Raw genomic sequence first — 24,402 nt, 5'->3', positions numbered from 1 at the left:
CAAAGTTAGTACGAAGCCAAACAGAGCAATTCAGTCAGAAGCTGAGAGAATCTGGACTGAATCAGTCACCTTGGAAGATTAGATTCTACGGAGGCTGGAAGCTTTCAGGCCTAGGCCTTGGGATAGTAAGACTAGAGAATGGAATGCTCTGGGCTCAGCCCAAGCAATGTTTCCACACAGCTTGGGTGCACTGTTCATCTTATCTCCTCCTCTGAGGAAATAAAGTATAATTTGTATCTTTTATTTCATCTTACATTCAAGCTAAGAGTCAGTCATAAAGGGAAGCCATAGCAGGAACTCAGATCTGGAACCTGTAGACAGGAACTAAAACAAACCCCAGAAGCATGTTGCTTGCTGGCTTCCTTCTAGGATAATATTCAGGTATATTTCTTTAAAAAAACACAGGCTCATTTGCCTAGGAATGGTACCAACTATGTGCTCTTGGTCCTCTTCCATAAAATAAAACCAAGAAAATTCCCCACGAATCTGCCCATGAGCCAGTATGACAGAAGCAACTTCTTTTCTTTGGTTCCTTCTTCCCAGGTGTCTCTAGTTTGCTTAAAATTGACAAAAACTAACTAGCACAAATATTCTCCAGAATAAATATAATTTAGGACAGAAACTATGTCTCGACTAATGAAAACTATGTCAAAATTATTTAAATGTCTATTCCGATCACCTTGGCATAGCTAGGAAGCAATAACAGGAGAATCTTTGCAGTATTCATTAATGTATGAAATTTAACTTATTCTCTCTTTTTCCTCTAATTACCCCTTAGCCAGTGAATAAAATTACAATGAATGAGCATAGTGTGTGTTAATACATGTGCAAAATGGTCTAAAACAAATTTAATTAATAAAAACAATCCTAGTTATTCAAAATAACAAAAATAAAGAGGAAATCATAATATAACAAAACCTGAGGAGTTAATCAAAAGCAGTTCTAAGAGGGATGTTGATAATACCAGATGCCACCAAGGGACTGCAAATTCTGCCTCAGCACTTAAGTGTGCATATTGCTCTCACACAAGACCTGAGTTTTGTTCACATTGTTCTCAGTGCACAGATTGGACAATTCCAGTTCTTCTAGGGAGATCAATAGCTCTTCTGGCTTCTGTATACGTGTGCACAAGTCACACAAATGCATTAATAAAGTAAAATAAATATTTTAAATGGATACATCAAAAACTGAAGAAGCAATCACAAAGACACTGTGAATGTCAAGTATTCATGGGCGAGTCCTCTATTTTGGTCTGCTGATCTCTCCTGCTTTCTGAATACTGAACACTTCACAGTGTCTCAACTCTTAGATCTTCATAGTAATTTTAAATCAAAAGTGAAAATGCTTTAATTTTGTTTGAAATGTGCCTATCTATTAGGATCTAGGTACCATTAATAGTGTTGGCTGTGTAAAAATATTGGGCATTTTGGAATCAGATAGAAATACTCAATATTAGGAAAACTCTATTGTAAATGTAAGTGAAAACACCAGCATATTAGCAATGTCACTATAAACAAGACAGTGCTATGAAAAATTACTCGGATCAATTTCAGTAATTGAGCTACATTTTAATGTTATTAATCAATTATTTAATGTAATATTTGAATGTTAATAAGACAAAATTAAAAATAATTGGTGTGACTTTTAGATTTAAGTTCACATGGCTTTAAGAACCACATTTTCTCCTTGATTTGCTCAACTTATAATTCTATAAAGTTTTACCTCTCACTTGCTTAGCCTAAGCAGAGAAAAAGAAAATAACATGGATTTCACATTATTCAAACACTTAAAAATTTTTATAAAACTAACTAGAGGAGGCCAAATCTGAGAACCTCAGAATTCATAAACCCTTTATACTTTCTCTTGAGTATATATTTTATAAAAACAAAAAATATCTATAGGAAATAATGGTATAGTAGATTGCCTTTTATCTTAGGGTTTTACTGTTGTGAATAGACACCATGACCAAGACAACTCTAATAAGGACAACATTTAATTAATTGGGGCTGGCTTACAGGTTCAGAGGTTTAGTCCATTGCCATCAAGGAACATGGCAGCCTCCAGACAGACATGGTGCAGGAGGAGCTGAGAGTTCTACATCTTTACACAAAGGCTGCTAGTAGAATACTGACAGCCAGGACAAAAGTCTTATAGCCCACAACCACAGTGGCACACCTACTTTAACAGGGCCACACATACTCTAACAAGGCCCACCTACTAACAGTGCCACTCTCTAGGCTGAGCATATACAAACCATCATATTCCATTCCCTGCTCCCCATAGGATGGTTAAAACATGAGTCTATGGAGGCCATACCTAGCCATAGAATAATAAAAAAGTTACATTTAGTCCAATTTCCAAAGTCTCCTTAGTCTATAGTAGGCTCAACGATGTTAAAAGTCCAAAGTTCAAAGTCTCCTCTGAGATTCATCCAATCACTTAACTGAAATTCCCAAGGCAAGACAGGAAATCAGCTGGGCAAACTCTAAACATGTCCATGTCTGATGTCACTTCTCCAGCTCTGCCCTCTATGGCACTCTAGGCTCAGGTTGATCCACTCCATTGCTGCTGCTCTTCTTTGGGATCATCCCACGGTACTGGCATTTCCAATGCATTGGGGTCTTCCACTGAAACTAGGCTTCACCAATATCCTTTCATAGGCTCTATTTATGATGCCAAGTCTCAAATCCTTTGCATGACCCCTTCAGTCCTGGGCCATCAAGTACTACTAAGACTGCACTTTCTCCAATGGCCTTCCATGGCCTCTCACAATGCCAATCCTCAGCTGCTCTTCATGACCCCTTCCTGCCTTCAAAACCAGTACCACCTGAGTGACTCTTACACATTACCAAGTACAGCTGCAGCATGAGGTACAACCTTGGCTATTTCTGAATACAGCTTCTTTGTGCTCTCAGAAAACACTTCTCAGATTTCACCTCAATGATGTTCTTAATCACTAATTTCTTAGTTCCAGATAACCAGCATCAATTGTCCCAGTAATCTCCTTCTCCACTTGAGTATAAAATCAGAGCCAAACGATGAAAGTTGCTGAGTTCTGCTGCTTCCTGAGGCTAGTACTTGAACCCCTTGTTACACTACATTATCATCAGCTTTCTGTTTTCCAACTTCTTCACTGCCTAAGTTTAGCTGTCCTAGAACTTGCTCTATAGATTGACTGTGAACTCAGAGATCTGCATACCTGTCTCTTGGAATTAAAGGTGTGTGCCACCATGCCTGGACTTAAACTTTTTTTACCTAGATCTTGCTCTGTCCCAGGCTGTCCAGATCTGCTTGGTTTTATCTCCTGGGATTAAAGGTGTGTACCACCAAGCATGGATATAGATTTAGCTAGGGAGGATCTTGCCCCAAAGTCCCACTTCCATAAGCTGCTATCTTCTAGAACACAGGATTATGCTTTATTTCACTTCCTGGTGAAGCTTTAATACTCGAACCATATACCTTACGTTTTCCTTTCTCATCTTGCTATACTTGTTCAAAATGCTCTTCACAAGACTTAACCAGAGGACAAAATCTAAGATGAGTGTCTCTGAGACTTTCTCAGTCAATGCAACTATTCTGAGTCTCTTCACCTTGGCCTCAGGCATACTCTTCAGACAAGGGCAAAACATAGCCAGGTTCTTCACCAAAATACCACAAAACAGTCTCTCTAGGCCACATATTCTCTACTGAAACCACTTGGGCCAGGTCCGAACAATTCAAATCACTCACAGTAACAAAGTCTTCCACATTCTTACTAGTATAACCCATTAAGCCCCACTTAAAGCATCCCACTGTTTTCCAAATCCAAAGTCCCCAAATCCACAGTCTTCCAAACAAAGCATGGCCAGGCCTATCTCAGCAATACCCCGCTCCCAGTATGAACTTCTGTCTTAGGGTTTTACTGCTGTAAACACCATGACCAAGGCAACTTCTATAAGGACAACATTTAATTGAGACTATCTTACAGGTTCAGAGGTTTCATCCATTATCATCAAGGCAGGAACATGGCAGTGTTCAGGTAGGCATGGTGCAGGAGGAGCTGAGAGTTCTACATCTTCATCTAAGGATGCTAGCAGAATACTGATGTCCAGGCAGCTAGGATGTGGGGTCTTATAGCCCACAACCAGTGACACACCTACTTCAACAGGGTCACACCTTCCCTAATAAGGCCACACTTCCTAATAATGCCACTCCCTGAGCATCACACCTTTGTTACACCTGTTTCTTTTCTCAGACATTGACAATCATTGGGCCTTAAATGGATATTCGTTTTTAAAAAATTTGGTATGATGGGGAAGAAGAGTGTTGATCTTTATCATTAGTGAGATTAATCATTGTACAAACACAAAGGCACAGAGAAGACTCCATTACAAATCCTAAGGACAAATAACTCAGAATCCTCAATCCTACATCTTCCATAGGAAAATGTATTTGCTACAGACAGAATATTCCAACGAACAGACACACACACACCACACCACACACACACACACACACACACACACACACACACACACACACACATACACACACACACACACTCCAAACAGTTTAAGCTCAAATTTCATGTCTGGTTTTGCCTGGAATGAATTGGATTTCTAAGATCACATGATAAACATCACCTAATAATCTGAATACAGAAATCAAAGCTCAGGAATCACCATTCAATGGAAATATTTAGATATAAAAACTTGAAATTTTAGTGAGAATCTTACTTGGCAAAAGCACCAGATGTAAAAATCAACAAAACTCCTATTATGAGACCAACTGGAGCAGACCAGTGAGGGAGAACCCAAGGGTGTATTTTAGACTAGGACATTACCAAGGGACATTGGTCCAAGGATACAGGGGGCCTTGTTTCACTGGGTTCACAGAAATATACCACTACAGAATGCCTAGCTGTGAACATACTTTATCTTTATGCAAAAGAGATAAACCAGTAGACATACTTAATCTAATAAGAGCCACAATTCTTAATAAAAGAGTGACCACTTAAAATAGAAAAGAATTGCAGGAGTCTTGACAACAGCAAAAGTTGTTTTCAGTTTATTATATAATCTGATTGTCAGGTCAAGACATCTCTGACTGTGGTAATTAGGGGAGTAGTTTCCTTGCTTGCATCACTCCACAGAGGCCTGTGAGTTTAGTTTTGGAGCATCTGTGTCAGGGCTACCCTAGATAATTTCTCTGATAATTTATCGTTGTGAGGACAGACAGAACTACATCTCTACCTGGAAAGAATTTTCTTTCCAGTGCTGTTATCTTTCCTCACCAGTCTCTTCAAAGCTCCCTTTACATCTTTGTTTCTTAAAGTGTAAATGAGGGGGTTTAGAGTAGGAATAACCACGGTATACAGAAGGGTGATAAACTTCCCCCGACTGTGTGCATAGGAGCTGTTAGGCTGGATATAGACAGCGGTGCTTGTGCCATAAAATAGTACCACTACCAGCAGGTGGGATCCACAGGTTCCAAGAGCTTTGCCCCAGGTTAGAGCCGACCTTAACCTCATCAGTGCTTGGGTAATGCACCCATATGATACCAAGATGAGTGTCAGGGGAAGGAGGAGCAGCACCAAAGAAGCCATGAATAACTGCACTTCGTTGGCGTGAATGTCTACACATGCTAACTTGATCATGGCAGGAACCTCACAGAGGAAGTGATAAATCCTGTGGTTCCCACAGCGAGGCAGGCGGAGGGTGATGGTGCCCTGAATCAGTGTGTTGCCCACTCCGCTCAGCCATGCTATTCCTGCAAGAGACTGGCAGAGCCGTGGGTGCATAACGGTAGCATAGTGAAGTGGTCGGCAAACAGCAGCATAGCGATCAAATGCCATAACTGCGAGGAGGACACACTCGGTGGACCCCAGAGCCAGAGACACATAAAGCTGAATAGCGCAGCCTGTGGCAGTAATTGTCTTGGCTGGACCGTGGAGGTTCCACAGCAGCTGAGGAACAATGCTGGTGGAAAAGCAGATGTCAACGAAAGAAAGGTTGGTAAGGAAGTAGTACATGGGCGTTCGGAGCGCAGAATCCAAACAGGAAACGAGGATGATCGCTGTGTTGCCTACCAGTGTCAGGAGGTAGGAGATCAGCACCACCACAAAGAGGATCTTTTCAAGTCGTGGCTGATCAGAGAAGCCCACCAGGATGAAATCACCGCCCGAGCTCTTGTTAATTGTCATCACTCTACTCACGAAAAGGAGGGCGACAAATGCAGAAATACATGTTTGAATAAAGAGGAACGTGATGGGATCAGAAATTCATGAACCCTAAAGGTGAAAGATGATAGATGTTCTCTGGGGGTTTGAGGGGAAGCGAGACAGAGACAGAAACAAGAGAGAGACTTTCAGGAGTAAATCCAAAGAATACAAAATACATGGAGAACCGTTTAGGTACAGAGCCACACATAGCAACGAAGGAATGAGAGTGTGAGAAATAGTCTTATTCAGGGAAGTGGGCACCAATTAGTTAAGCAATTTCAAATGGTCAGTCCTAAAAACACACAGGAGTAACATTATATGGACTGAGCAGGATAAACACACACACACACACACACACACACACACATTAAATATATGTATACATGCAACAATTAATGAAAAAGGGCCATGGATTAGAAAGAGAGCAAGACGAATATATTGGAGGCTAAAGAGGAAGGAAAGGGAATGAGGAAATGATGTAATTATATTACAATCTCAAAAAGAAAAAAAATTGTTTCAGAAAGGCTCAGAGCTATAAAACAGAGCATGTAGAAAACATCCAACAATCAATGATTGTTCAGTTCTTCCATGTTGCCTCAATTGTGCTTTCTGGAAATTTATCCCTTTCTTCCTCAACAGCACTTTAAAGGGAGATTGCAAATACATGAATAAGGTCTTGGTAGGTATCCAATTGTGTCAGTAGGAAAAGCAACAAAGATGCATTTGGGAAAAAAATTAAAGGACATGATACTCTACTTCTCTACCTTAAGTGTGTATTTGTAAGCTATTCTAGTTCCCTACCTTAAATCTTTATTTTTATAAACACCACGCTAAGAACAAAGTGCACAACTATAATGACGTAACTGTTAGATATCATGCACGGGTTGTTTTCCTGCCAGAATTTTTCTTACAATATGGAAAAGGCAGTCTGGAGTGTTTTATCAGTCAATATAGACTACTCTTGTTTGTTTTGAATAATTTTAGAACCTCGTAAAATTATTTTAGGCTTGTGCATTGTATTTTTAAGTCACAGTAACTATGACTCAATTTTTCACCTCACTAGCTCTCCCTTTATTCTTGTGTTTTATAAACTATTTTCCATATTATTGTAACTTCATAATGTACAAGCAATAGAGAATATAACTGCAATGGATTTCTTAGTTTATTTAGATTATTTATGTTTTTGTATATTCATTGTACATAGTACTGTGCTACATAATAACATTTTTCATAAAAGAGTATATTATATCTCAAGCGAAACCCTTAATTTCATTTTTCATTTGATTTTTATCAAAGACGTTTCATGATTTTCCTAGATAGGAAGCCTTATAGGTTATCATTTTTCTTTTGGGTATAACTCTTCATTACTTGACCTCTTAAGGCCATAAGAATAACATGAAAATAGGACATTCATCGACATAAAATTATTTTGAGAAAAAATCAACTTTGCTCACTATCAATTCATTCAAGGTTCTGCACAATTTTATCCTCCTTTCTGTTTTCAGAAGATATTCCACTTATGTTACTTCTTGCCAAATCAAGTTTTAACTTCTTTTGTGTGTCTCTTCCTAACACTATTTCAGTTATACCTACCAACTTCTATGCACATGTCAGTTCCTAGTTCCAGATGAAGGTCTTCCAAGCAGCACTGTCAGTCACTGAACATCCCTCCTGAAACCCTCAGTTGCTTTGTTTGTAACCATGTAAATTTATGCGTGAGCCCATTCCACAGAGCAGACATGTTCTAAAAGAAGAGGGGAAATGCTTAGTGAGTACGATTTTTTTTAAAATCTCTGTCTTACTATTTTAAATGAATGATGATTTTTAAACAACAGAATAGACATAAATGTACTTTAATAAGTTGATATCTTTACCATATTATTAAATTATTTTCCCTACTTTCATCTCTCAACTAGCAAATGTTGTTTAAAGTATCTTTTAAATATGTGGTATGGTAAAATGTTTCTTAAATCACCAAATTCAAAGCTAACCCACACACACACAATATACCTATATATTGAAAAATAAACTTACAAATTGAAACTTTCAATTCAATTTATAATACTTGAAGAATATGGGTAACATTGTCAAAATCACTATTCTAATTTCTCTCCAACAGAATCCACATATGAAATCCACCCCTGGATTCTCCATGCCATTCATACATATTTATTGAAATATTGTGTTTATTCCCTAACTTTGTGCTCTCCACATTGTTTAGTCAAGGTATTTAAATGCCCTTAGTCATGTGAAACCATATTTTAATATTATAATGCTTTAAAATAATATTTCCCAGATATGTTACTACTATATATTGTATTTTCAAATTTTTCCTCAGATATAGTCATCCTGTCCAAATGTATTTATTTAACTCAACATTGTTAGGATAGTAGAAGGCACAAACATCTTAATTTATTCATATTTTAAGTGTAACTATTTAATATGAAAATCACATTTTTAATTCTCTATAGTTTCCAAAAACAAAGTGATTCAAAGTCAAGGGGACATAGTTACCATACCTTTACATGAATGCAAATAAGCGTAGACTGTCTCCTCTGCACAACACATATATCCAACACTACCTCTGTATCGGGAAGAACACATTTTTAGTTCCTCAGAAGACCATAAACTTGGGAAGAATTTAAGAAATCTAAGTCATAGGGAAATCCTTCCAAATATAAAAGTGGTCTCTTTTTGTTTATCTTTTCTTTTTCTTATTTAAGAATACAGGGATGTGTGTTCTTAAAAATTTAAGGTAACTGTAAAATATTAATTATTTCAAACCCAATTTTATAATGAAATTTAATTTACTATATCATTCAGAAGTACTTTAAATGCTTCACATGATAAAAGACATGTGAATTATTAGCTGAATCATTTAAAGAATGCCTACTTGGCAGTTGGTAAGAATAATATTGTTTTCTTAGCTAGAAAGTTTGTAGTACAGAGAGATGAGCAAAAGAAAAATGTATGGTTATTATTTCCTCACCTCTGAAATTTTTGTCCCCTCATCTTTTTGGTTACTTTCCCAGGCTGAGAGAATAAGGAGTTCCAGAAATAATAGATTCTGAAAATGAATCTTGGAATCCAAGGTCAAATATCAGATGTGAGTGCTTTGCCCAGGGCTAATGGATACTAAAGTGTGTCACTGCAGCAGGAAATGATATCAGCCTAAACTGGGACCTAGGGATCCCTATATTCCTAATAGGGCAATTATCACCAGGCATGAGAGTGACCAAGAGCAAAATCTTCTGGGAACCTGCATTGTGATCACTACTTCTGCACAGTTAGGTCTTTACTATGAGATGTTTCCAGGCTGTCAAGTCACATTCTTGACTAGGATTCTAAAGAAAATGAAAATAAATTTCTCACTCTGAGCAAGTCAAGATTAAAGACCTGATTCTGATGAAGTAATTGCCTTTATTGACATAATCTGTAGTCTGCATATAATCGGAACATAATTTAAAGGTCCCCTAACCTGAATATAGCTGAATATATTGTCACAGGGATGGATTTTCACATGTAGAGACTGTTGGAGAGAAGTAAGTGGTTATTCTGACAGTGTTATCCACGTTTTTCAATTTTTATAAAAGGTTCTGTGGTCAATAAGTTGGAGAGGCCTCACATATAAAGATCTTAAAAACTCACAAAGTTCATTGGTAGTTCTTTCAAATTTACAAGGCAAAGCACACAGGCTAGAGTTGCTTGAGAATACTTTCTCCCAATTCATTCGCCTAAAAGCCTTTTCTTGGGTATTATGTCTTGATAACGTATATAAGCAAGATATTAGGACAAATGCAGAGAGACATCATGAATGAAGCATTCATTTAAGAATAGAGAGGGCAAAGGCTTGTTGACATTAGCCATAAATCAATCACAGCAAATAAACATACAAACAGTACGGGTTTCATGAAGAATATGGACATGAACATAGATAATTCTCTTGGTGATAACTTTCAGAAGATCTGAAAAAGGAGGCTAGGTTCATTCTGTGCCATATCTAAAAAGAAACTGAAAATTTCTTATATTACATTATAAAATTTTATATTATAAAATATATATAAACTGCTGTGCTGACCCTGTCTTTATGCCTCCAGAGCAGGGTTGGAACATCATTAGATCAGTGTTATATAGGGTCCAAGTTAGCATTAAGTCTTTAATGCAAAAATGCTTTTAAATAAGCTATTAGACACTAAAAAATTTTGACTCATTAAACAATAGCTGTTAGATATGCTGCTGGTGCCCTGGGTTCTTGAGTGAAAAACTATACTGGCAAGTTTAATGTCAACTAGACACAAGCTATAGTTATTGGGAAGAGATATCCTCTATTGAGAAAATGAGTCTACCAGATTAACTCTGGACAAACCTGTTCTTTATTTTCTTGATTAATTGATGTGGGAAGATCCATCACTTTATGAGTGTTGTCACCTCTTGACTGGTGGTCCTGGGTACAGACTGAGCAAGCCACGATTGAGCAAGCCAGTAAGCAGCAGTCCCTAATGGCCCCCTGAATCAACTCTTATTTACAGATTCTTGCTTTGCATTCCTTCCCTGAATTGCCTGGATGATGTACTGACAAAAATTGTAGGATGAAATAAACCTCTTCTTCCCCATGTTGCTGATGATCCTGGTGTTTAATTTTAACACTAGGAACCTAACTAAGACAAAGAATTTAAGCCGTGCAACCAACTGGATAGCTATCATGTCAAAAACAGATGCTGCAAACACTGATGGCTTGAAGCCACAGAAAAACTACATCTGCTCACTCTTGAAGTAGAATATCAGCTCCAGAAAGGACTCTGTCAGACGTAGCTGTCTCAAACAATTTAAGTCAGACCTTCAGATCAGAAGACTTGATAAACTTCAGATACTATTCGTTCTTAGATGTTCTCAATTAAGGCCATGGTGGAGAGCCCTTCCCTGTCAGCCTAACAGAAGTCTCATGATTAATTCAAAATCAGTTCTTCCTATGTAAGGTCCATCTCAGAATTTCCTCTCAGGACTGCATTTGTGTGTTGGTGAAAATTTGTGAAAGTTGTATGTTCTCTTGAATTTAATTGTAGGAACTTTCAAATTTACTTCCTGGTCTTTTCAATGAGTGACTAGTCTCTCAAAAGTTTCTTGTTGGATGCCAAGTGATTTTGCAGTCTCTGTACTCTCCTTCTTCTGATTTCTAGTTTGATTATACTATTATGTGATATAATAAAATGAATTAATTTTATTCTTCTATGGCCCTATTTACCTTATGTCATAATATGCCAATGTCCTAGAAACAAAAGCTGTCAAAACTGTTCAATGTAGAAACACAAGATCTGAATTTTCCTAAAAATAGTTGTGTAGACTAAATCAGTGCTCATGCTATATAATCCTGGAACAGATGAGGTTTTTGTGGGTCCTGTTGCATACTAGTGGTCTCAGGGTGCTCAGAGAAGCTAGGGACCAGGGTTTCAGGTGGTGGTGGGTTTGGTTGGTATAAAAATCTCAGGAAATTGTATCAGAACCAAAATGACAGAGCTGGTTTGCATAGGTCAAGGCAGGGTAAAGGGGAAGAAAAAGGAAAAGGGACAAAATGCACTTAATTTACCTATGCAGACCTGATTGAAGACAGGCAAATGTTAATGACAAACCAAACACAAAAGCTCTCTGGAGGAGGCAGGAACTTTCCAAGCCTATCAGTTAGACTGACAGAGGGCATCATATTATTTCTGAGTAGCCTGTTCACTGGTAGGAAAACAGAAGCCTAACTGATGCTACCATGACATGGCCTTAGTCTATATGGGGTTGAGTAGGCCCAAGCCTTATTTGCGTAGAGAGTGAGCCCACCCTTGCCATGCTTTCAGGAAGGTGTCTGGGGTATGGGCATCACTCTAAGATTCCTTCATCTGACTTGAGAACCCAAATTTTTGGTGGATTCTTCCAACCACTTAATAAAGGATAAATATTAACCCTCAAATGCTTCCAAACGATTGGAGAACATGGACCACCACCCTCTCTTTCTGTTGTCCAGATCAGGTCAATATTATCTCCTTTGGCGAGGCCAAACAGACCTCTCATGAGAATAAAACTTAAACCAACATCACTGTAGCAAAGATGAAGCAATAACAACAAAAATCATCTACCACACAATAATAGGGACAGAATACAGAAGAATAGTAGAACAATTTACAAACTATGTGATTTTTATTAGAAATCAGTATGTGTATATATCAGTAACATAATTATTACAGATGATGAAAAATTCATTTCATAAAATCCAAAATATTTTCATGATTTAAAAAAAATGATAACTTAGTAACAGAAAGAAACAACCAGCACCAACAGCAAACCCACAGTGTGATGAAACATACTACGTTGTGACTGAGAACTTTACTCAGCTATCACTAACAAGGTAGGAATAGAATATTCATCACCTTAGAAACTCAGAGTGCCTAGGCATGAACAACTGCTGTGGTTTATAAGACTTATTCTCCAGGAGACCATATGTTGGATCCTTGTCATCAGTGTAGCAATTTTGATTCAATAGAGGATCATTTTATTGGAATACCTCCTTGTGGATGGAATGATTCAGATGTTCTGTGACAGAACTATTTCTCAGGAGAAAGGGTTGTTGCAGAATTTAGCTCTTCTGCACAGAGCTATTGTCCTATCCATAAGGACTCTCAGGAGGGCAATGAGAAGCAATGAGAAGCCTCCTGCAACTCACCAGTGAGAAGACATGGTGAGTCTCCTGGGGAGAGTGAGAGGACAAGGACTCAGAAGACAGAACAATTTTTGTGTAATATGTTCATAGCTCATAGTTTTCCAGGAAAGGAGAATATGCATATAATGGGAATAGTAAAGTCAGTGTGTGTGTGTGTGTGTGTGTGTGTGTGTGTGTGTGTGTGTGTGTGATACTGGATACTATCTTGAAGGACATGTTGCTCTCTCATGAGACGTACAATCTTCTTGATGTCAGGCATAGTTTCTGTCTGCAACCAAAGCTTTTCAATACAATGTAGAGATGAATATGGAGATAGTGTGGGTTCCCTGTATGCTGTAAGGTGAGGATGAACTGAAACCCAGGAGTGGCTAATCAGAATTAGAAACCACTTTATTATCTCTTCATATACTGTAATTTGAGGTAAGTGCCACAATTAATTTATTAAGTGTAGGCCGGGGAAAAGTGAACTGAAGTATATACAAGGACATCAGATACTCAAAACATTTTTCTGTTCCTGATATTCTAATTAGCTATTGTCTCTTTCTTTGAGTGCTATTAAAATTTATGCAGACTCCTTCATCCCTCTCAGAAAACTGCTATGTATTGTATTAATGGTTTATTTCATAGTAAATTAGAATTCACTTATTACTGTAATACTCAGGTTATGCAGTGTATTGTAATCTAGTCAAGTGATCTCACTTGTGTTTCTGTTGTGTTGAGCTAAAGTGTCACTCAGCTGCATAAATGATACTAGGTGAGTGAACGTAGAGAAACTGGGAAGTTAGGGGTGAGCCTTCTGATAATCTTTTCTGAAGCAATGTACACAAGTTATGTGTGCTGATAAAGAATTTTAGAAGTAGTCACCATATAATAGTGAATATGAACACTTCCTGAGAGTTTCTATAGACAAACACTGCAGTATTTCAGAAACATTTTCTAACAGTGTGAGGTGTCCTTAAAAGATCAAAAAAGGTACTGAACCTACTAGTGAACATTTCTACCCTTTTGACACCAGGGGAAAACAGTGGGTTTTTTTTCCACTATACCATTCACAAAACAAAGAGCTATGTAGAGTGTGCTCCAGACTATGTAAGGTATCATGCTAAGCCAAGATAGTAAGATATTTTGCGTCATCTCTTGCATATGTACAGTTGCCCAAAAACCACACCTTGTGATAAAAACCTTCAGAATCTTACTAGTGCTTAGTGCATACTTGACTTTTATAACACTAAAGCTCTATGTATAAAATAGAACTGATTGTTGATAGGAAACCAGTTCATACAGCTCAACTAGAAAGATGGTGAGGATTACATCATATGGTGCTAACAAGGAAATAATGAGCCCAAATTTTAGGTCAAGAAAATGTAAGAGGTGATAGGCAGATGGGACTTCTACTTCAGAGTGTTGTGACACTTTTTTCAAGAATCTTGATACTCTTTCTGAGTAAATCATTCTTATTACACAAATTGAAATGAAAATATAACATTCTGGGTCCAAGGTGAGTTTCAGAAAGTTTAACTGAGAGAGGCAAGACCACACTCTCTAACTAGCAGCTATCTCTACAAATGCAGAGACTACTAATGAATTACAAGGTGCTTAAAAAATATTTCGGATTGAAAATTAGCCATTTGCTCTGTTGGCTTTTTAGGGGGGTTGTTTATTTGTTTTTTGTTTTGTTTTAATTTAATATTGTACTGAGGAATGTTTCTAGTACATTAAAAATAAGTATAAAATGAATCACAAGAGAATTATCAGCATTTCAGCATTTTTTTTACAAGAGTGGAGTCCACTGAGAGGCCCAGTAAGTACAACAGATTTCCTGCTTCATACTTGTCAGAGCCTTAAGTCAGTCCTGTGTTCTCTATCCTTATATTTTTAAAACTTCTGCCTGAATGGGTGCATATCTAATATAATAGGTCCAATAAGCTATTATATACATCTATATCCCCCTAGGATAAAAATTATGTATGGTTTTTGTTTTGTTTTTTTTTTGTTTGTTTGTTCTTTGTTTTCCATTACCCCCGATAGCAAAATAATCTTGTGATCAATTAATGAATAGAAACAAATAGTGTGGATTATGGTGTGAAATTGCCCAAATTAGAGTGTACACAAAGGTAAATCTAAAGTGGTTGTGGGTAGACACACATACATGTTCATGTCCTGTGTAGCTGATAAGCATTCAGCACCTGATCAACTTAAGTAATTTAGGAAATTAACTTAATTCTCACTACAGCAACCTCATGGGGAATACATTTTTCCCAGTTCCTTTTATAAGTGACCAAATGGAGAAACAGAGTGTGAACAAATGCTGTTGTCCTGTATCGCTGTTTATACTAACATTGAAACTCATACACAATCTCCCAAGAGTGATCCCTTGCTCTACTCTATTGTGCTTCTCTGAGTGTGTGTTTCTGCATGAATATACAGGCACATGTATGCATTTTCATGTCTTATATGTGTTTATAAACATAGCATGTTTATTTATAATAATTTTGAAATACTGAAGCCCACATTTGATTTGTGGATCAAACATGAGCTGATATAGTCACATACAATATAACATAACCTGGTGATATTTCATTATATCAAGTAAAGAGAGGGAGGGTCTAACAGGCTGGTGATATCTCCTATTCCACCTTGTCAGGATAATATGGTGCATTCAGATTTTTGACAAATAAACCAAACTTCAGCAAAGACACATACACCCCACAAACAGTAAGGGTTATTTGGAAGGGAAAATTATCAGACTGGAAGAAAAATAAGTTTGCTCCATCTCCAATTTTTGAGGGACATGAGACTGAACTTCAGAGGATATAATGGGAAGGGACAGGCAGAATACCTAAGGAGTCAGAGTTAGCTAAACACTGGAACTTCTCATTACATGAGAACTCATGGATTGGTAAAGATGGCAAACATAATGATAAGAACATTGAAATCCATACTTAGTCTCTGTATAAGGCAACAATGTGAAAGAAATGAGAAGTAGTCACCACCAGAGTGTGAAAAACAGAGTGTAACTGTAGGCCGAAGAGGTGGATGATTTACAGAAAATAGACAAAGCTATGCTAGAACTTAAGAGGTTTTTTTTTTTCATGAAAGCAATCAAGGAAGCACACGGTAGCTGCCCTGTGAGAAAATGAGCAAAGAGAAACGAAGTGCATAGATACTATGTGTACAGAAATACAGGTAGTGTGATGGGGCTGTCATGTAAGATCTGTTGAGATGGAAGGTTCAGAAGAAGTGTCTATCAAGCTAGGCACCATAGCCTGCTCCTAGATTTCCAACACTCAAAAGATTGAGGCAGGGAAATTATGAATTTTTAGTTAGCCTGGACTACATACCAAGACCCAATCTCTTCTACTCTAAAAAAGAATAAAAATAAAAAAATAAAAGATTCTTTATTCAACTCAGTGGCCTGACTCATAGAATATCAGGAATAATATTAAGAAAACAGAAATTTTTATTGGATATCTTTTATTTAAATTTCAAATGTTATTTCCTTTCCCAGTTTCCTTTCCATAACCCCCCTATCCCATCCCCCTCCCTTTCTTCTATAAGGGTGTTCCTCCTCCCCTTCTTCCAAAAGGGTGCTCCCCCTCCCCAACCACCCACCTTTCCACCTCCCCTCCCTAACCTTCCCCTATATTGGGGTGTCTAGCCTTGGCAGGACCAAGTGTTTCTCCTCCCATGGTGCCCAAAGAAGCTATCCTCTGCTATTTATGCAGCTGGAGCCATGGGTTTGTCCATGTGTATGTACTCTTTGGGTAGTAGTTTAGTCCCTGGGAGATCTAGTTGGTTGGTATTGTTCTTATGGGGTTGCAAGTACCTTCAGCTCCTTCGAAAACAGAAATTTAACGTTCAGGCAATGAGATACTCTTACTAAGAAAACATGATGGGAACTACTATGTTACACAAATCAGTTACCCTGTTGAAGTTTGTGGTATGAAGGGCTATGGTTGTGTTTGGTTGAACGCACATCTCTCCCACATCTCAGTTTATGCATTTAAAGAAGCTTCTCTGACTACCTCATTACTGTTCCGACACCAGCACATGTCCTGCCTTTAATTCTATGCATGACAGAAATCATTTCTTTATTGAGTTGTTATTTGGTTTTACTTACCTTTCACAAAAATATGAGTCTTATTTCAGGAAATGATAATCTTAATACCTGTATCTAAGCCCTAGTGAGAGCAATCACAGAGTAACCTGGGTCCAATACACACAGGGAATGGTGTAAGAGACTGTATCTGAGGCAACAGGAAAGCATAGAGACAAGTGGGTAGATCAGCTTTTCTGGGTAACATTGATAACTAGTTAATGAGAAGAATGGGTAGAAAACTGAGCTACAATTAATGTTTATGATTTCTTATTTGAATGATAGCTTACACGTGTAGCTCAATTCAGACCCACGGTAAGTCTTCTGCATGAGCGTCATTGTGCTGGGACTACAAATGTACACCATCTTCTGTAAATCCTTGTACACTTTGACAATGCTCAGTAGACTTGGGAAAATCTCCCGATGCAAAAAAAGAAAGTATTAGACATGCAAACTTGTGAGGATGAGTCATTGTTTCTAAGCTTTGATTTTCTGACTGTAGAGAAAGATTCTGTCTCTGATGTAATTTATGTTCTTAAAATAATAAAAGGATTAATTTCGCCCACAGGCAAGAATGGTTCTAATGATTTGCTGTCCTTTCTTTCAGGAGATGAGTGTCAACTGTTCTCTGTGGCAGGAGAATAGTTTGTCTGTCAAACGCTTTGCATTTGCCAAGTTCTCTGAGGTCCCTGGAGAATGCTTCCTCTTGTTCACTCTTATACTACTAATGTTCTTAGTATCACTAACAGGAAATACTCTCATAGCCCTTGCTATTTGCACCAGTCCATCTCTACACACCCCCATGTACTTCTTTCTGGCCAACTTGTCTCTCCTGGAGATTGGCTATACTTGCTCTGTCATACCCAAGATGCTGCAGAGCCTTGTCAGTGAGGCCCGAGAGATCTCTAGGGAGGGATGTGCCACACAGATGTTTTTCTTCACATTTTTTGGTATAACTGAGTGCTGCCTACTGGCAGCCATGGCCTTTGACCGCTGCATGGCCATATGCTCCCCACTCCACTATGCAACCCGAATGAGTCGTGAGGTATGTGCCCATTTGGCAATTGTTTCATGGGGAATGGGATGCACAGTAGGTCTGGGACAGACCAATTTTATTTTCTCCTTGAACTTCTGTGGACCCTGTGAGATAGACCACTTCTTCTGTGACCTTCCACCTCTCCTGGCACTTGCCTGTGGTGATACATCCCAAAACGAGGCTGCCATCTTTGTGGCAGCAATCCTCTGTATATCTAGTCCATTTTTGCTGATCATTTATTCCTATGTCAGAATTCTTGTTGCAGTGCTGGTGATGCCTTCACCTGAGGGGCGCCACAAAGCTCTTTCCACCTGTTCGTCTCACCTACTTGTAGTCACACTTTTTTATGGCTCAGGATCTGTTACCTATTTGAGGCCCAAGTCTAGCCACTCACCAGGAATGGACAAACTCTTGGCCCTCTTCTACACAGCAGTGACATCCATGCTGAACCCTATCATCTACAGTTTAAGGAACAAGGAAGTCAAGGCAGCACTGAGAAGAACTCTGGGCCTGAAAAAATTCTGTCAATAAATACGTAACAGAATCATGCAAAGCTGCTATTAATAAAAATGTGCAAAGAGCCAGATTAAAAAAAGAAAAACTTGTACATTCTTCTGTCTGCCTTATGTTGAGTCTCTTTGTAATTTTGAAGGTACCTCTGTACTCAGCTCTATTTTCTAACTGCTAATTCTGAAATGAAATCAAATATTAAAAAAATTCAAGTAAAAAGTGCAAGACTGTAGAGAGATTTTCCTTTATGTTTGTCCAGGATGTCAATCTAAATTGCCAAGTTATATCTCAGAAGCCTTACAAATTCCAGACACTGGTGTCCCTATGATTTCTGTTCTTTATTCAGACATATCTCACGTGACTCTTTATTCTGTAGTAACTGTATAATGGACCTTATTTCAGTAATATTTTTACTTTTATTAAATAATGCTACATACCACAACTTTCTGAGTTCTTTTGTGACCTATACATCCCAAAAATGTATAAATATTACCATACACTGAACTGTTTAGATTTAACATGATTTGCTTTAAATATTAAATAAAACATAAAAAAATATTTTCAAGGATTTCTATGGAAGTTTTTCTGTCTTTTATTTTTTCACTACCATCCTCATCATTACTGTATTCACTTTACATCCTGCTCATTGCCCCCCCACCTAGTCACCCCCTCCCACAGTTCTTCCCTCAATCCCACCTCCCCTTCTCTAAGTTAGTTGGATCCCACCTGGGAGTACTCCAACCCTGGCACTTCAAGTCTCTGTGAGGCCAGGCATATCCTCTCTCATTGAGGCCAGACAAGGCAGTTGAGCTAGAAAATCACATCCCACATGCATTCAACAACTTTTGGGACAGCCCCTGCTCCTGTTGTTCAGGATCCACATGAACACCAAGCTACATATCAGTTACATATGTGCAGGGAGACCTATGTACAGCCTGTATATGTTCTTTGGTTGGTAGTTAAGTCTCTGAGAGCACCAACGGTCCAGGTTAGATGACTTTGCTGATCTTCTTGTGGTATTCCTATCCCCTTACTAGCTGCAATCCTTGCTCCTGTTTTTTTCATAAGAGTCTCCAAGTTCCATCCATTGTTTGTTTGTGGGTGTCTATGTCTGTATGAGTCAGCTGCTGATGGAGCCTTTCAAAGGATAGCAATACTTCCCAACCCTGTAAGTTCCATTCTGCCCCTATCTCCAGCATACCAGGCAGATGATCTTAATCTTCCTCTACACTCACCTGCTTATCTCAGATCCAACTTCATCTGAATTTTCCTGGAAATATGCCAACCTAGCCTGACTGTGAAACAAATAGTCCAATGAAAAAAGTAGGTAAGGTTCAGATGTTCACATTCCCTCCTCTTCTCCATAGCCAATCATCTGTCTCATTCCCAGCTCTGTAGGAGACTACCTGTTTTGGCCTCTCCTCACGCTCTGTCCCTGATCCTAGGAGACTGAGCTTATCATGGTAGAACAGCATGCTTTCTTCTTTTGGGCCCTCTCTTCCCCTCCCTCCAAGCCCATCCCCATTCCTGAGTGTCAGCTCTAAAAACTTAGAAATATATTTTACTTGGAACATGTAGTGGTCACACGTATCAGGATCACAGAAGAATTTCTAATCAGGTAAAACACATGCACCACACTCTCCTAAGAAATAGAGAAGGAAACAGAAACCAAGGTACAAAATACCCACCCAGCACAAACAAGACCAGATATCAGCACCCAGAATTATAATCTTCCATGGAATTACAAATTATTGTAAAAAGCAATAAATAAAAGTTAAGATAATATGTTTCTTCAGTTCAGCAACTACCACAGAAGGTCTTGAGTATTACACTGTAGTTGAAACACAAGAAAAAGACTTTAAGACAGCCTTTATGATTAGTATAGAGGTCCTAGAGGGAAAATGAATAAATCTCTTAAAGAAATCTGTGAAAATACACAGTGGAAGAAAACAAGTTAAGTAGTTCAAGACCTGAAGGTGGAAATAGAGCCAATAATGAAAATCTAAATGAGGAAAATCAGAAAATGAAAAAATTAGGAACTCAAAGAGGAACGTAAGAGACAACAGAATAACCAAAACAATTCCTTTTAAAAAATGATGTATCATCATAATTGATTTCATAGTATACTACAGAGCTATAGTACTAAAAACAGCATGGTACTGTTACAAAACCAGACAGATTAATGTAGAATAGAACGGAAGTCTCAGCTATAAGCCCATGCTCTGATAGCCACTTGATTAACTTACAAAGATGCAAAATATATGTGGACTGAAAGAAGGTCAGAATCTTTAACAAATGGTATTGGAGAAACTAGACTTTGTAATGCAGGAAAAGGGGGAATGCAATTCTTATCCCTCGTGCTACACAAAACACAATTTCATATGCATCAAAGACCTCAACATAAGACCTCATACCTTCGTACTATGAGAAGAGAAAGTACGACATATAGGCATAGATGAAGACTTTCTGAATAAGACTCTGTAGGGGCAATGCTAATGCTAAGGTCCTGTTCCCAATTGGCTCTTGACTCGTCCAAAAGCAAGCCATGGGACAACTGCTGGGCAGAAGGTACAAACAGGACTTTTGGGTCCCTGGAGTGAAAGGGAGATGTAAGGAAGGAAAAATAGAGTTTTGCCAGGAGGGCTTGAAGAGCCATGTGAGACCTCAAAATAGAGGGGTCACATAGGCTGCTCCTACAGGCTGGTGCTCAGGAGTGTTTAGCAGGGGCTAGATGGGACTAGTCACTAAGTTTAGGACAGATGGGAAGTGTTGCACTAAGAGTAATAATAAAAGCACATTTTCCCAAGTGGGATATAGTAGTGCCCAGCAATTGTACCAAGAAGGCAAGTTGAAAATGAATAACTGTGTCTTTTACCCATGGATCCAAGGGAAGCTGAATGGGACTTGTTGTGCAGCTTGATCCTGTAGCTTAAGTGGGGTAGTGAAGAGCTACATGCAGCAAGACTCAGGTAGCAAATACACATTGGCAAGGTAATTTAAAAAAAAAAACCTTCAAATTAAATTATAGGTTCCATGCAGTTAACATCAAAATCTCAGCAGACTTCTTTTTTTCTTTTTAATTTTTGAGGTAGGGTTTCTCTGTGTAGGCCTAGCTGTCCTGGAACTCCATCTGAAGATTAGGCCTGCCTCAAACTCACAAAGATCTGCCTTCTTCTGTCTCTCCAGTGCTGGGATTAAAGGTGTGCATTGTCACAACCATCATAATATGATTACTACAGCATCTTACATAGGTGAGGCTGGCCTTGAACTCCTGATCCAATTTTTATCTTTGGCTTTCCAAGTGCTAGGATTACATCTGTACACAGCCACTTCTGAATTGGCTTATGACTTTGCCTTTAAGTTAATGAAACTGTGTGTGTGTGTGTGTGTGTGTGTGAGAGAGAGAGAGAGAGAGAGAGAGAGAGAGAGAGAGAGAGGATATTATTTGCACCTAAGAATGGGTGGGTGCCTGGAGTCCAGAAGCAACAGATTTCCTAGAGCTGGATATGGATGCTAGAGTAGAACCCTCTGCAGCTTTCTCTGTTGAGCCTTTTCTCAAGCCCTAGTTTATGATTTTGTATGAATAGATTTGTACGATTGCTCACCATAAATAAAGTTTTACTAAAAACGGACTCTAGTAGCACAAGAAATGAGAAAATCAACAAATATGATGTAATTTAACTAATTGTACCTGTCATCCTATTGGCCAGAATTAGTTATGAATGCACCTAGATACAAGAGAAACTGAGATATATTCTCACACTAAATGGAGTTATTATGTTTCATGTATTAGTTCTTATTCTGTCATTGTGAGGAGCAAGGACCTATGAAAGAGAAAACAATACCCTCATTGTTCAACCTTCTGTAAAACTAATGGAAATCCCCTTGGCTCCATATCTCATTCTCAGAATAATAACTACTAATACCTAAGTTAAAAATAATTAAAAGCAATTATGTTCTAATTCAGAAATCTATATGCAAAAATATGTGAACTCTAATGTCTAAGGCTGAGATAACATGTACTGTATGTGGTACTGGTGCTAGTCAATGCAGAGTGTGACGACAAAGAGAATGTCCCACTTAAGAGAATAAATTATTCTCCCTACAATTCCTATTTTGCATCGTAAAACCTTAGATGTTCGGATATTGGTTTTTCTTTTTAATAAGTGTTCAGTACCTTATTCATATCTTCCACATTAATGCTCTATTTTTATCTTTCTTATTGGACCTACTTTTGATAAAAAATAGAGACATAGCCAAAATCACATATGACTAGGAAAGGGTCAAATTTATTAACCTAAGTAATTTATAACAAATGGAACAAATAGCGTTAGGGTTAGGGTTTAATCAAAAGATGACATGAAAGTTAATTATGTGGTTTTCATGAGTATCTTAGATAACTCTTGCAAAATGGAAAACTTTAATAATTCATATTAATATTTTCCAATGATCAAATAATAAATTATATTACTACATTTTATTTCATATCACAGAAAGAGGAGAGCATATGAGAGCAGTTATCATTAAATTGCATCATTCATTACATTTATTTCTGATTTGTCCACCAATTACATTTACTTCTTTTCCTTCCAAATCAGCATTTGTCTGCAAACTCCAACATAGCTGTCCAGTCTCCCAAGAGGAGACTCAGACGCCTCCTGACACTTTTCAGGGAGAAAAATATTCAAAAGTCTCCTCAGGAGAGTGGGAGAATCAGATCTCAGAGAACAGAGGATGGCAGTGAAATATATTTATAATCGTTGTTTTCAAGAATGTGAAAATCTCAAATATATCATTGTGTTACTACTATAACCTGAATCTATCATCTATCTACCTCTATCTATCTATCTATCTATCTATCTATCTATCTATCTATCTATCTATCTATCATCTATCTGTCATCATCTGTCTACCTACCTATCACCGGTCTATTTATTTACATATATTTATATGTATATATGTATGATCTTTCATCTCGTGTGTGTGTGTGCCTGTGTGTGCGTGTGTGTGTGTGTGCGTGCGTGCATTCATGTGCATGCGTGTGTGTTTATGAGATGCTGACTTATTGCCTCAAAGGACATAATGTTCTCTCCTGGGATACACAGGCCTCTTGATATCAGATGTGATTCTTTACTGTAACAAAGGTTTTTTAATGCACAGGCTTAATGGTAATGAGAATCTGGTAAGGAGAGGGCACAGAGAAAGCCAGAAGGTGGCTAATCAGAATCAAAAGGAGAAATTCTCCCATCTTGTGCTGGGATTGAAGGTATGTGCCACAACTAAGTTGTCAATAGTGCACTTAGAGAAAGTGAAAGAAAGTGTAAAATTGAACAACTGATACTCAAACCGTTTTGAGTTCTTACTGTGATTTTATTTAATGTCTCCGTCTTGGAGGAACATAATAGTCTACTCAGAATCCTGGCTTCTTTGTCAGAAAGTAGCTTAAGTCCATGGGAAGTCAATACATCACAATGCTGTGATGTGGACACATCCTAATTACATAGTGCACTATAATATAGTTAGGAAATCCAACAATTTCTATTGTGTTGAGCTAACATGTTACTCAGCTGGTGATGAATGGTCCTTTGGTGGGTGAGAAAAGTCATAAAAAGTCAGAGGTGAGCCTCCTAATGATCTTTTTTCAAACAATCTTCATAAATTGCGTGTACTACAATAGAATTTTAGCAATAGTGACTACATGGTGGTGATGATGAGTATTTCCTGAGAATTTCTGCACACAGACACTGCTGTATTACAGAAAGAATATTGACAGTGTATCATGTTTTCCATCAGTTCACAAAAATAAAAAAAAATTAAGGACGGAGAGAGAACATCAGAGAGAGAGAGAGAGAGAGACAGAG

The 24,402-nt window shown here is 38.0% G+C and overlaps 2 protein-coding genes across 4 annotated transcripts; one reads left to right on the top strand and one right to left on the bottom strand.

The window, feature by feature from the left end:
• Positions 1-5,227: 5,227 nt before the first annotated feature.
• Or2g25 (olfactory receptor family 2 subfamily G member 25) lies at positions 5,228-6,181 on the bottom strand. Its single transcript, NM_001001374.1, is given in 1 exon segment — positions 5,228-6,181. A coding segment is annotated over 1 exon segment (954 nt).
• Or10al5b (olfactory receptor family 10 subfamily AL member 5B) lies at positions 6,028-18,763 on the top strand. Of its 3 annotated transcripts, XM_087597931.1 has the most exons (4): positions 6,033-6,274; positions 7,783-7,967; positions 9,232-9,305; positions 17,603-18,638. In XM_087597931.1, the coding sequence occupies exons 3-4, from the start codon at positions 9,273-9,275 to the stop codon at positions 18,560-18,562; spliced, it is 993 nt and encodes a 330-aa protein (XP_087454057.1). In that variant the 5' UTR covers positions 6,033-6,274; positions 7,783-7,967; positions 9,232-9,272; the 3' UTR covers positions 18,563-18,638.
• Positions 18,764-24,402: the final 5,639 nt, after the last annotated feature.

Source organism: Rattus norvegicus, chromosome 20 (genome assembly GCF_021556685.1).
Source record: "Rattus norvegicus strain SHRSP/BbbUtx chromosome 20, alternate assembly SHRSP_T2T, whole genome shotgun sequence".
In the NCBI taxonomy this organism is placed as follows: domain Eukaryota; kingdom Metazoa; phylum Chordata; class Mammalia; order Rodentia; family Muridae; genus Rattus; species Rattus norvegicus.
This window is presented reverse-complemented; position numbering and strand designations above follow the sequence as displayed.